Here is a 14097-nt window from a genome sequence, read left to right on the forward strand (position 1 = left end):
GCAAGCCCAACCGGGGAAAACATGATTCTCACAACTTACAAAACTGAATGTTAAAACAGACCTTATATCCCCAAATTGAATTGGATAAATCTGTTTCCCCATTTTTCAGGCCAGATAGCTTTACTCCACCCTTTAGTCCAGCTCCATCTTTCTCAAGAAATGCACCGTAGTTCTGAATGGTGGATGAGAGACATATTGAATCAGAAATAACTTGGAATTCTCAAAGTAAAATGCATCGTGTGGGGTTTGTTGGATATAAGGCTACTCAAGATGATTTTGCAACAATTCATTTGATGCCTTTTCAATCATCATACATAGCTCTCTAGGTTGCACTCTTTCACATTTATAACTCATTTTGCTGTCCTTGAAGGGTATCATTGTACATTTACTCAAGGGTAGTTATCCCTGTAGAAGGGGCAACAAACCTTCTTCCAATTTGAGTTTGGTTTCCATGTCGTTGATTGTTTGACTTCCGAATTGAGCGTGGCTCTTTTCTGTTCTGACCTCTCTTCATCTCTGTCTCTCTTTCATTTTTTCTTTCATCTTTCTCCCCTCCTTTCTCCTAGAAGGTCCTACACTCATTAATAAGTGATAAGGCACTGTCTAAGAAAAAGCTGAGGTGACCCCACGGACATCCTTGCCGAGCAGTCAAGAAAAGCCCTAACAGTGGAGGACGACGGTGGCAAAAGTTGAAGGATTAAGAAAAGATTTGCAACTAATGAGAGGATAAATATTACATCATGCCAATAGTTTTAAGCTTTTGAAGAAAAACAATGCAAAAAAGGGCGATGGTGGTGAATATCTCAATGTCAGATGACAGTAGATGATCGAATGACAAACATCTTCTTGTTTAGGGGTGTTGTCTTGTTGCCTGCCTGAACAATGAGACTATCAAATCTAACACTTGAATCTACTTCAGATTTACTCAGATGGCAAATGATAGGATGAAATTATAGGTTACATCAGGGAACACGGATATTTTTGGAGAAATTGGTTGTTCGTGGTGCACATACCTGCAAACCTACAGTTGCAGATACTAAAGCAATTTCATTCGACCCCTGAGATAAATGAATTGGTTGTTCCATGTGAACCCAATGGCCAACTGTACTGCCTATGTTTGAAAAAGAAAACAAATACTATGTAAAAATATTACAGAAAGAGTTAGAATGATAGGTAATTCATGCATGCATATTCAGTAACCCATATTTAAGAAATCCCCAGAGATGAAGGTTGTGATAAAAAACAAGAGAATATTTTGTTTGAATCTCTAAAACCACATTTTAGGCGAATACCTGAAAGATTCCCATTTACGAATACTCTAACCACATCCCGAACTTTACCAACCACAAGCGTAGTAAGATCTTGCTTCACGTCCAACAAAGAAGTGTCCTCTGACAGATTGACTCTGAATGTATTCATATTTGAAAAGTTAAGATATTAAATATGGCACTACCTCATGAAAATGAACTCCGTAAAATTAATTTCTTATAATTCTGTATTCCAGACAAAGAAACCCTCTCTTTGTCTAGAATAATGGTTCAACAAAATCAGACAAACCAAGCTTTTCAAAGATAAAGATGAAAACATTCTTTATCCCATGTCATCTTGGAATAACTCCTTAGAAGGATTCTTCACATCTTCGACAGGATGGATGTGATCGATGATGATTGGTGGTGGGACGGAGTGAGATGGGTAGATCATCATGTATTCTGTACCATCAAATGTCCTTGATTTAAAAAATAATTAGTCTTAATAAGTTACGTCATGTCATCAACACATTATCCAGATGGCATTATTGACCGTCACAAAATGGCATTTTAACAAATAAAGAATCATTTTCTAATCTTTAACTTGGGCCTTTTGAAATAGAGCGACAGAAAACATTTCCTAATACTTGCACTCTCTCTCTCATGTGCAACCTGCCCCCTTGTCCTTCCTGCTAGACCTGCCCTTCCTACTGCCACCATCTTTTGCTCCCTCTCAGTCTTATCTCTCTCTCTCTCTCTCAGTCTTTCTCTTTTCCTATCTCTCTCTTTCTGTCTCTCACTCTCTCTTGGAGTCTCTTTCTCTGAGTCTCTTACTCTTTCTCAGAGTCTCGCTCTTTCTCTGAGTCGCTCACTCTCTCTCAGAGTCTCGCTCTTTCTCTCAGTCTCTCACTTTCTCTCTCTAAATGTCTCGCTCTTTCTCTGTCTATTGTTCTCTCTCCACTCTCAGTTTATCGCTCCCCCCAGTCTCTCTCTCTCTCTCTGTTTTGTCTTTCTCTCAGTCTCTCACTCACTCTCTCTCTCTGCTGCCAAACTTGCGTTGCCGCCACTGCAAGCAGAACTGCTGCCGCTGCTTGTGATTATGTGAAGAGAAGTCTGAGGAGGGAGGGGCGGGAAGAGTGAGTGAAAGAGAATGAGAGAGAGAGATCTATATATTTTCTTAAAAGAATTGTCACCAACGTCATTGGGATGTGACATCCCGGCACGTCACCCCCCCAAACCACTCATAATCCATTCCATCAATGTCATCACGCCGATTCATCACATCTTCATCTCCCATCATGCTTCCCGTGACATGATAGACGACGTGACAGACGACTTTTGCCAAACCCTTATCCATACAGTGATCATCACATTGTAGATATATTTATTTACCAAATAATAATCCATTAAATACTAAAAGAACAATACCTTACTCTCACCCCACAAAAATGCTAGTTTTCTAATGGAATATATTAAAATCTTGGAACCAATGAAATAAAATACTCGTGGTGGCACATATTCAGTACCAGGATGGCATTCCTGGAACAGATGAAGCCCTGGAACCAATCCAGGAATCTTCACATATAAAATATCAAAATAAATCAGGGACCTCACATGTGAGCTAGGAGTATACCTTGTAACATACCAGAGATAATCCGAGATATCTTTTGTCACATTTAGGTGCTCCAATATACCTTCAGCAGTAAAACTGCTGTCCTGCCATCGACAAATTGGTTCTTTGAAATACGTCCAATTCTCTGACATATAGGAATTTTCATTTTGGATAGTGTCCCTAGACAGCACTGTGCGAAGGTAACGTAGAGGATCTTTATTTTCTCTTATTGAAACTTGAGATGAAATCTGCAATCAGATTATAGAGGATGTATTAGTCTCAAAGTGGTTTCAGCAAATAATAAAATTCCACAAAATTAATTAAAAAATATTTTCTGAAACACAATATGGACCGACACACATGGTTTTCAACTATGCCCTGGTATCAGATCATTTAGAAACAATCTTGGATGGCTCTTGGAAAATGTGGAGGGACTAAAACTGATACTTGGTTTAAGAAGTAACCCATAATAGGTGATGTTTTTCTCCCTTGGCAAACGAATGCCTACAACTTTTCCATGATGATCCATTGGGACAATAACACAGATTCTGAAAATTTCAAAGAACCTTGTAACTATTCTGTCATGAGATGCGAATGACATGAAGACTTTCCTCAATAATTGTTCTGAAGCAAAGTTAACCCTTCTTGTTACATCCTACTCCACGAAGACCATTCTTGTGCATATCATCTACTGTCATTTCCCTCTCTCGTTCCCCTCTATTCCACTCAATATTAATGCATGATCTTATTAATTGGACTGAAATACCTGTATAAGGGGCGACTTTCGTATCAAATTCCAACATAGTACTTTAAAAGAACATTGAAAAGATTCGTCAATTCCTACATATTACTTTGAAATTTTTTATTAACGCATTGAAAGGATAACCTTTCCAAAAAACTACTCAAACATGCAATTTTCTTAGTTGTATAATACTGAAATTCGTTGATGCCTTTAGGAAACAAAAATATTCTGATGTTTGGAGATGACAGCAGGTGCTACATCTACCAAGTAATTTTGCAAAGACTTCCGTCCATTTTCAGTTATTTAAGAGAAATAAAATATTATTAGAATGGAGAGAAGTGAGCATGTCTTCCAGATTCATCATACTTCTTGGAAAAAGGTAAAATTTACTGATATTCAACGATTAGGTAAATACTAACGCATTAAATGTCACATTAAACAACATAAAATCACATAGATTTCTAAGTTGACCTATGTGCGTCCTACAAAGAGGAGAATTTTTCTCTGGCTTTACCTTAGCTGTGTTGTACACGACATGCTTACAATCTGGCAGTATACTAACTGACCATGGTGCTAAAAGATAATTCCGTCCCAAAAATTTTACATTCGCTGTCTTATGCTCATCAATATTAGCGAGGAATGCAGAGCATTTGGTTGCATCCAAATTACTTGAATTAAGATCAATATGCTTGGTAGAATATATATGTACCTGCACACATCCATTGATAGTAAATGTTGTAACAGTAAAATGTCCAGAAAGGAAAATTTTGATTTTATTAGCCCCAAAGGCATTTGAATGAAAATAAATATGAAAGAAAAAGCTTCTCTTTTTAGCACTTATAAATCAAATTATCTAAAAAACCACAAATTCCTCAAACCAGAAATTTCACTAGTTTTAAAAACAATTGCCGATTAGTTCATTGTCTAAAACATAGAAAAAACATAAAAAATGCGCGATCTCCCTCTCTCAAAGAACTCCAATTGCCCGGGTGCCTTTATCTAAGGTATCCTTTCTTATTTGCAGGTTCCTTATTTATTGTCCACTCTTTGTCAGCACCAGGAGATGGTGGCCATGTCAGCAACCCCTGGATCAGGTGGCCCCATGATGCTTACTACCTAGTAAACGCCTCTTATTTCCCAACCACATTTTTTATTTTTTTATTATACTCTATTCGGGACCATATCTTTTCCCTCTCATCCATTATCACCAAGCCCCCAAGATAAAGATCAGGGAGTTGAGTGTGTATGGTTGTTTGCGGCCCCAGAAAGCATCTTCTTTGAGAAGACCATCCGTTCGATAAAAATATCAACATTCCATTTCTCTTAAGGGCAGCTACAACCTCAGATTTGTATAATAGTCATTCCATACTGCCCGCGAAAGGCAGGGGAAGTACTTGAGATCGCACATCCTAACTAATAGCTTTGCAGAGAAATATGGAAAACTGGATGGAGAGAGCATCACTCACTCCAATCCAGCCTGTAGGCTACTGATACCACTTTTTTGTAAAATCTGAAAAGGCCCAAAATATCTGGGTGATAGTTTCTCATTGATTATTTTTGCTATTTATTTCATTCTAAAGGGCGTAAACTAAGTACACACTCTACCCCTCTTCTGAATTCATATGTTTTCTATGTTCACATATTTTTCGTTTTATCTTTGATTGAGCAGCCAGTAAATTATTCAGGATTTGCGAGTCAATGGGAAATGGCGGAGATCCATAATTTTTTTTTTGAAATAAGGATAGGGGAGATCACACAAAGTCGGTGACCTTCCCAGTGAGATAAAAATATGAGCGATAAGTACATGAAGGGCCTAAAAGGCCGGCCCAGGCCTTGACCTTGGGATTTTACACCATGCAACGGTAAAACCTGCAGCTGCTTGTATCACCTCACCTGTCGATGCTTCCCGTTCGTTGAAGATGACTTCGTTCCTGTTCAGCCATAGTGCCCATAGCACTGCGAAGGGCCGAACCTGTCCCGCTCGCCCCTTAGGTGCTCCATTTTGTATTGACTCCCAAAACGCCACCTCTGATGAGATATCCACCCCCTTGAGTGGCTCACAGGTTTATACCGTTCGGGCAAAGGAACAATAAAAAAAGAGGTGAGCACAATCCTCATCACCGTTTGTACATAGCACACAATGCCGAAGCTTCTGGGAGCCATTTCCTCCGAAAAACCTTCGTCACTATTCTTTGTCGGAGGAGCAGCCAGCAGAATATTTTCACCTTAAGGGGAAACTTTTGTCTCCATATGGTGCGACACGCGTAAAGGATCCTCGGTTCCTCCCCTGCCTGTCTGCGGCTAAGTTTCGCATAAGCAGCTCGAACAGAAAAGGATTCGCCTATCCACTTCCACCCGTCTTGTGTCCCTCCTCGCAGGCGTAGGTGGCTTAGTGTTTGCAGCAACCTTGTATAGTCTTCCAGTCTTTGGTCAGATAAGGTGTCGCCTAGGCATGGGGTTCATGTGCCATCCCAACACTCGCTCACTGTGGCATCGGGGGTCCTTGCAAGAGCATACAAGCGTGGGAATTTTGTCTTCAATGTGCCCAGTGGAAGCCATGCGTCTAGCCAAAACCGGAATGACATGCCATCTCCTAGCTTGGCTTCGAAGAAATCCCGGACTTGAGGAAACACATACCTCAACCCTTGCCAGAATGCAGAGGCTGCTCGGACTGGATATCCACGAACTTCCCAGTTCAAACTCGAGCCGTACATGTCTTTCAAAAATAGTGTAGCCATCGATGTATCCTGTCTCATAAGTCTGTACACCCACTTGGCCAGTAATGCTAGGTTGAGATCTTGCAATTTAAGAACTCCTAGTCCCCCCAAGCGAACTGGTCTGCACACTAATGCTAGGTTGGGATTGGTTGTCGGGGGGTCACTGGCCGCACCCCGCGGCAGGGAGTCTGCCAGGGGGGGGGGTGGGCGAGGGGTCGCCCCAATGGCGGAGATCCATAATGAAGGACCCTGCCATCTACCACCATGGAACGGGTCATCTGAATAGAAGAATGCAAACCAGTGTTATAAGAATATTCATCAAAATGTAACCATTTTCACCAGGACTTTGGTCTCTCTGACGTAAAACAGCGCAAAGATGCATCCAAGCAATGTTTTACCACTTCTGATTAATCATCCGTCAGGGAATGGTAAGAAGAGCTGATCCTTCACTTCCTACCCTACAGACAAAATAACTCATTTCAGAATGCACTTGTGAAGACCATGTCCCTGTCAGAAACAATAAATGAGGGTGTCCCTTGACGAAATGGTCTGCTACGGCTGTTGCTGTGAATGTGTGTTTTAATGGAATAAACTGGCTAAATTTCTCATTTGGCACACTATGATCATGATGCAGTTATATCTTTCTGATGTAGGCAAGCCTTTGATAAAATACAGCGTAACTTCTGAATTTTTTTTGGAATTTGTAAAGGTTGCAAGAGTCTTGCTGGGGACAAGGATGAGATCTCATTGGCTTGGCATATGAGGCATTGGTCAATCTAGTTCTTGATGTTGCAGTTCATTCTTGGCCCATACTAGTCATCTCATTCCCTTCTGGAGAATAATTGAGTCCCATACATGGCCCTTGACCTTTATCTGCCTTACCATTGCCCAATTTAACTTCAAATAATGCTGACAGGTCGTGTTGGAACTGAAATTCCTCCACTAGCCTTGTACATACAAATTATGGGAAGCCGCACTGGAAATTTGCATTGTGATTTCCTTTCCTTGTAATTCCCCCTTCAACTTAATGGAATTTGGATTTGTCCAATCGAGCATCTAATTCAGGGAAACTTGTGCAGATAATAAATGTGCCTCACACAGAATGATATTCCTTCACTTTCTCTTCAGATTCCATCACTTCTGGTTCTGTAATTTATTGATCTTCTTCATTCATTGATCTTCTGTTATCTATGACCAGGGCCCATTCATCATTGCAGTAGTAGCATAACCCTTTCTCTTCTTTGCTGAAACTCTTCACCTGTTAAGAGTAGTCACCATTTATGTGACGATTCCCCTAGATGTATTGCGGAATTCTTCCTCTCCGTACCATCCACCCCTTTGCCTCTTAGTGTATGTAAAATTTGGTGGGCCATGCTATATTAAGCCATTAAATCATTCAACCGCAGGATTGGTTTTCAGTTTTTTTGATAAGGTGGCCGGCCTTATTTTATAGATGACTTGTCACCTTTGCAGCCTCCATAATGCTCACCAAACCACGAGGTTTTTTTTTTGACTACTGCGACTCTAATGTCTGCTTTAAACCTTTTAAGGTCTTTTCCCAAATTTGATTGGGCAGTGAAGGCAAGTATAGTGATGATATTTCAAATTCACACGGCGTTCCTGTAAATTTCCCTGCTGTTCGATGGCAATGAACTGGTGTAATTCGTTCTCCGATATACTATCACAAAAACACTTGGGAATATATATTTTGAAACCCATCCATCAAGGAAGGTGTAACAGTCTTTCATCCAGATATACAATTGCAATGCCTCTTGATGGTACTTGCCCAAACGACATCGACGAATCCTCATCGGAGCCATCTTCGCTGTCATCAGCATCACCCCCAGTCCGTGTCCAGCCTGACCGGCACGCCAAAGCAACCGTGAAGACACCCCGGTTTAAATACCCCGGGTAGAGCACGACAGTGCACACGTTCACATTTTAGTTTACCTGTTTTGTTCGTCCGATTTCATGTTCGTGTTCGTCGTGACGAGCTCACCGTACTCGTCATGACGCGTCCGTATCGTCCCATTTCACCCGTCGTTTTATTTTGAGTCGTTTTAATATTTCTCTATGTTTCTTTTTCATTTTCACTGTTGTAAAAGGGTCCCTTATTGGGCCCCTATGAGTACTGTGTATTGGGTCCATCATGGCCCTATACAAGGCCATGATGGACCACATCCTTGTTCATATCTGGATTTGTATTTTGGCAGTTATCATTCGTCCAGGTCTCACCAAGGAGGAAGAAGGAAGAGATAAGGAGAGGAAGAGAGGAAGAAGTAGAGGAGAGAAGGGAAAGGAGAAAAGAGGGCGCAGTGCTGATGTTGCCCGCGCTTGTGACTTCGTCCAACATCGGCATCCTCTAGCCCATCCCTGCGAGCACGCCACCATTCACCGGGAGAGCTCGCCGTCATCCACAGCCCCTTTCGTGCTCGCAACCTCAATGTCAACCGTTCGTGATCTCGTGTGTCACAACCCCTTGGGAACGAACAACCCCCCGGTCACGCACTAGGCTGAACAGTCGACCATCGTGTGGCGCCTTCTGACACTGTTCCATCAGCGAAGCATGTTGGACCCTGAGGCGCCATTGTCACTGCCTGGTTGCAACCCTAGGCTGACTGGACTCGAGCGACCCCTCCCCTTTGGGCATGCTTAACATCTGGTGCGGTTGCACCCTGTGACTGGCGCGACCATCTGGTACGTCATCTCGTTTGCCCCCCCCCCCCCCCGCCCTCTGTTAACCGGCGCGAGCGACCCATCCCTCTGAGCATGCTCATCGACTGGTCCGGCTGCCCCTGTTGACTGGACACACGCATAACCCCTCGGCATCCCGGCTGACGGGCTACAGAGAAACTACCCGGGGAATGCATAACTCTGGCCGTAGTTAAGCGTACTAGTATCAGCACACTAGTGTACCGGATCCTATTAGAACTCCGAAGTTAAGCGTGCTTGTGTGAGAGCAGTACCAGGATGGGTGACTGCCTGGGAAATCCTCGTTGGTGACCACAGCATGGGCATGTGATCAGAATTCAAAATTTCAAAAAAAAGAAACTCTGGCCATAGTTGCTGTCCAGTTGGCCGTCTATCGAGCACGGTGCCCAGTTAGTCGCTGCGTTATGGCCAACTACCTCTTGTATTGCTTGCACCACTCCTGTCACTGCCGGAAGTTAGAGCGCACCGCTGCTACACGCCGCCTGTGTCTCTCTCTCTCTCTCCAGCGCTTGCCAGTCTCTACCCCACACCCAAGCGCCGGTGTCGCCGCATCCATCGGATTCGGTTGAACGCTCGTGCTCTCGCCTTCGCACCTCCGACTCTCATCATCCTTGTCAACCTCTAGCGTCAAGCTTTATGCCGGGTCCCGCCGACTATCGAGCAATGCCTTATCGACTTCAGCACTCACTCTCTGCATCTGCCCGCACTGGCATAGCGCATCGACGAGGACGACGAGGACGAACGCCGCCACTGACGAGGTACGTCGTTCCCCTTTGCTCATCAGTTAAATTACTTCTTTCAGTATATCTTTCGACTACACTCCACTGCGCGCGGGTTAGATTAGGTGAGAGAAAATTATCGAGAACACTACAATTTGAGCGTCTTCCTAGGTACGGGCCGAGCCTGCCCGTTACGTGCGAGCCTCAGCGGAATTATTCCGTTCGGCGCCGAGTCGCTCCGACGAAGGTCAGAAGGTCATTGTAATTGTGAAAGGTCGCCCGCCCCGGAGCTCGGAACTCGGCGAATCCTCAGTCGTCGGCCCTGCACGTACACTTCACCTAGGTCATTCGCATCACCTAGATACATTCACTTAGTGAATTACCCGTCGGACAACGTCCGACATCACCTCTCCTTCTAAGTAAATCATCACCTTGTCAAATCTCTCTTCTTCTGGTAAGCGGTGAAAATGAACATAACGTTCCATGTTTTGCAACCACCCTTATACATCCTGGCCATTAAATTTATTAGCACTCCTTTTTCTTTACCTTAAACTTGCCTCTGTCGAGTTTGTTGGTAGACGTGGACTTTTCTTAATTCTGGCTCTCCTGCCTTCCTAGCTTAGCTGTAACTTTCCAGCCCTCTGAAATCTCTCCTGGTTCTAGGGCATCAAAACATGTCGACATTGCATTCATCAAATTGTCAAACTTGTTTTGCTGCTCTTCACTGCAAAGTCAAATCTCTCTGCTCATCCTTCATTTCCGGTCTCTGCATCTTTTGCCTCCGAATGAGCTTCTACTTCCTTCAAATCCATTCTTGCCAAGGCCATAGCTTTGATACGATCTGTAGTGAATTTTTCAGGAAAACAAGAACCGGACTTGCAGCTTTTCACGTTCCACGCTTCCTCCTTGCACACAAGAACATCCTTGATAGCCCAAGCACATCTGGTAGAATCTTCAGCCAAATGCAGCCCTTGCTCTCCAGAGGTCTCCCACTCTCCAAAAAGTATAACTTGCTCAGGTGCCTTTATTTGAGGTCTCCCTTCTTATTTATAGGTTCCTTATTTCGTGTCCACTCTTCGTCAAGGCCAGTTTTTTCATGGCCCTATGATGCTTATTGCCCAGTAAACGCATATTGTTTGACTTCCATGTCTTTTCCAGTCTAGTCTACATAGGACTGCATAACATTTCCAATTTTGGTTCCAACTTTTATTTGGGTGCATACACACCCCTTACATGTAACTATAACCAGGTAAATGGGTAAGAAAACACATCTGTCTTTAAATCTGAGTAAACTTACCTCTTGCATTGGTCCCAATTTTGCATACTGGGGACCAACATCAACAGAAACCATAGCTGACTCACAAAGTTTAATAGCTGCATGCAGATCCTTCAAGTGTCCCCATTTAGGAAAGTTAAGAAGACCTAAAAATACAGAAAACAAAGTACTTATTTCATAAGTGGCTCAAAATAAAATCTTAGTTACATCAAACTTTATTAACTGCGCTTCTTTCAATCATAAAAGAGGTGTTATTGCATCATATTAAGCACATACCATATTCATCAATTGGTGCATCATAGTCATAACTGGTTATCTGGAGGGGGCCACCAGCTGTACGGCCAAAGTTTGTTCCTCCAAAAAACTGAAATTTAAGCAGGCAGAAGTATGTCATTATGCTGAAAACTTAAAGAAGCCTGTGTTTCAAATGAGGAAATATAATCTATCAATACAATAAAACTTGGAGTGATAACTATTAAGCATCTATTTCCCAGGTATCAGGTGTGGTAGTCAGACCAGATCCCATGCATCAATTGCGCTAGAATTCTGCTCCAAAAGGGAGGGGTGCCCAATTTGAAAGAAATACTTAAGGGCCAAATGTCCAATATGCCCTTAGTGGGCTGATCCTAGATAGGATGGGATTGTATCATTGACCAACTTCAATCAATGATCTTTGAACCAAAAGTGAGGTAGTTTCTTTTTCCAAGGACAATATGAGTTGTTTTGCTGTTACTGTGGATTATTGTTTTGCAACCACTGTTAACAATAAAAACTGTTCAGAGTAAGGTTAGTACATTGTCCGTCACTTCCACTCGAAGAGTTGAATTCTTTGCAAACACTGTTACCTATAAAAACTAGGTCTATGGTATTCTTTTTCCATATGTACATGCCAGTAAGGCCATGTACTAACCTTGACATGTAACCAAGGACGTACCAACATAAGAGAAGAAAAACCTAATTATCAAGGAGAATACAGATAGCTCAGCATCTTGGAACAATATCATGATTAAGAAAAAAATTCATTTCCAAGCCTCTTTCTCTATTATCAGTGTTACAGATCCTTCATCTTTCCAAGACCTGCTCTAGTTAGACGGAATTCAGTTAAGCCATCACTCATCCAACCATAACGTTATGTAAGTATTAGTTTCCTGACCATATAGTAATTGTGAAAGCTTCCACCACGTTGGAAAAACCTTGCCACTGCAAAGGCATTGTCTTCAACAGGCCGGTGCGGCAGTCTACCACCCCATGAGGCATACCTTCAAAATAAAGGAACAAAAAAAAATTAATTTACTTGGGTTCTCTTAAGGAGTCTGTTAAACAACAAAATCTATAAAGTTTTTTTATCCTAGAGGTTGTAATACATTATAACTACTCGAGCAAGATCCATTTAAGTGTCTAGTACATACTGAAGGGTATGCGCTGGATCTTGTCCATCAATCTAAGCAAAGCCTCTGCAAGTAAATACTGATCTTTCACCTTCAGTTATGAGGAACCAGTTACATGCGGCGAATACTGTACTCTCCAATGTATTTTCTCCATAATTAAAAAAAGGTAATATATAGTGTTCATAAGAGATGTCAATAAGGGCTTCCGAGAAGGAGAGCTCTGGCAGTGTCCACAATATTTCCTTGGACCTGCTGACATGTCCCTTCATCTGTTTCCTTGGCGCTAGACCACCCAAGGTGGAAAGCTGCCACAGCTGAAGAAATGCATGCTCAAGTGCACAATACCACCTTGCGTCTGGTTAACGATACGAATCCCTCGATGGATACAAATCCCCAGCAAGTATTGATACGTGTAGTTCTGTACAATGGAAAACTGATAAGACCTCAAATCAAGCTTAGGAATGAAAACATTTGATTCACAGACTGGGCACCAGACGTATTAACTATCGTTCAGAGAGACCTTTGGTAAAGAGATCCGCCAACTATTGCTTCATATTGATGTAGACAATCTAGAGTACCTGGTCCTCCAGCTTTTCTTTGATGAAATGGATGTCAATCTCAACAGTTTTGGTCTGGTCATTCTGAATCAGATCATTGGCAAGTCTAATGGATAATTTATTATCAGTGGATTTCGCTGGAGCCAGTGAAGGGGACATGCAATCTCTGGAGAATACACCAAATTCGAAGTACTTTGGGATCCTTTTTGCAAGATCTCTAAATTCAGCCTCTATATTGGATCATGAAACCACTTTTGACTGCTTGTTGCACCGGGTAAAAAGATTCTCTTCCAAAAGGGAGGAATAGTCAGTAATAGTCTTGTGGTTGACTTGCGACTGAGCAAAATCAGAATCAGTATAAATTTTGAGGGTGAATGGTTCACCTTGCTGGAACATCTAGTTCTAAAGCACCCAATGTGGAGCCCATTAAGTGAAACAGTTTAGGGTGATGCAGAAACTGGATAAGAATACTGACAGAGTAGGAGATTGATAAGTACTTTTCAAGTAAGTACCAAATAAGGCAAAAGAGAGCCAGTCAACGACCCGTTGACCGCACGACCTGACCAAGGACCAAGCCCCTATAAATAAGGAGGGAGTTATGAGGAGGGGGCGACATCGATTCATTTTCTTGAATACAGGGCGGCGATGGTTGCGCCGAAAGAAGGCCAGAGACACGGAACCAAGCCGTCGATCTGGAGAGGAGTGACGACGAGGATGAAGGAGCTCCACCTACGAGGAGGAAGGAGCCGTCCTGATTGTCTGACTCCCTTATCGTTCGTCTATCCATTTTCCCACACTGAGTTCAAACTCACATTGGTGAATATTCGTGAATTCTTGGATTTTATTGGAAATAGTACTTTGATACTACATAGGTGTATCAGAGATATCCTCCCTGATATGCATAAGATCAATACATTAACAAGTCGAGCGTTGATAGGAGGCGGATCAGTATCCAAGTCAGTGTCATGACATTTAAGATTACAGTTTACATCTACAGGAGTTTATAGAAACTGGGATTAGAGGTGTCCAGTTTCATCCAGTAAATTGTAAGAATGGTTTGTCCAAGAGAGAATGATACTGCTGGATGGATGGGACACCTCAACGTCCAAAACATACTTAAGGGGACC

The 14097-nt window shown here is 42.4% G+C and overlaps 1 protein-coding gene across 2 annotated transcripts in view; it reads right to left on the minus strand.

Annotated features, from left to right (window-relative positions):
- BGAL9 (beta galactosidase 9) overlaps nucleotides 1-14097 on the minus strand; it is a 31120-nt gene that overhangs the window by 3029 nt on the left and 13994 nt on the right. For both annotated transcript variants that reach the window (XM_078585458.1, XM_078585457.1), the window contains exons 8-15: nucleotides 12179-12284; nucleotides 11302-11389; nucleotides 11047-11171; nucleotides 4116-4310; nucleotides 2881-3107; nucleotides 1293-1405; nucleotides 1014-1111; nucleotides 62-172 (exon numbers count right to left, since the gene is read on the minus strand). In XM_078585458.1, the coding sequence (XP_078441584.1) occupies nucleotides 62-172; nucleotides 1014-1111; nucleotides 1293-1405; nucleotides 2881-3107; nucleotides 4116-4310; nucleotides 11047-11171; nucleotides 11302-11389; nucleotides 12179-12284 (1063 nt within the window). The remainder of the gene's footprint in view (nucleotides 1-61; nucleotides 173-1013; nucleotides 1112-1292; nucleotides 1406-2880; nucleotides 3108-4115; nucleotides 4311-11046; nucleotides 11172-11301; nucleotides 11390-12178; nucleotides 12285-14097) is intronic.

This window comes from Wolffia australiana, chromosome 13 (genome assembly GCF_029677425.1).
Source record: "Wolffia australiana isolate 7733 chromosome 13, ASM2967742v1".
Taxonomy (NCBI): Eukaryota; Viridiplantae; Streptophyta; class Magnoliopsida; order Alismatales; family Araceae; genus Wolffia; species Wolffia australiana.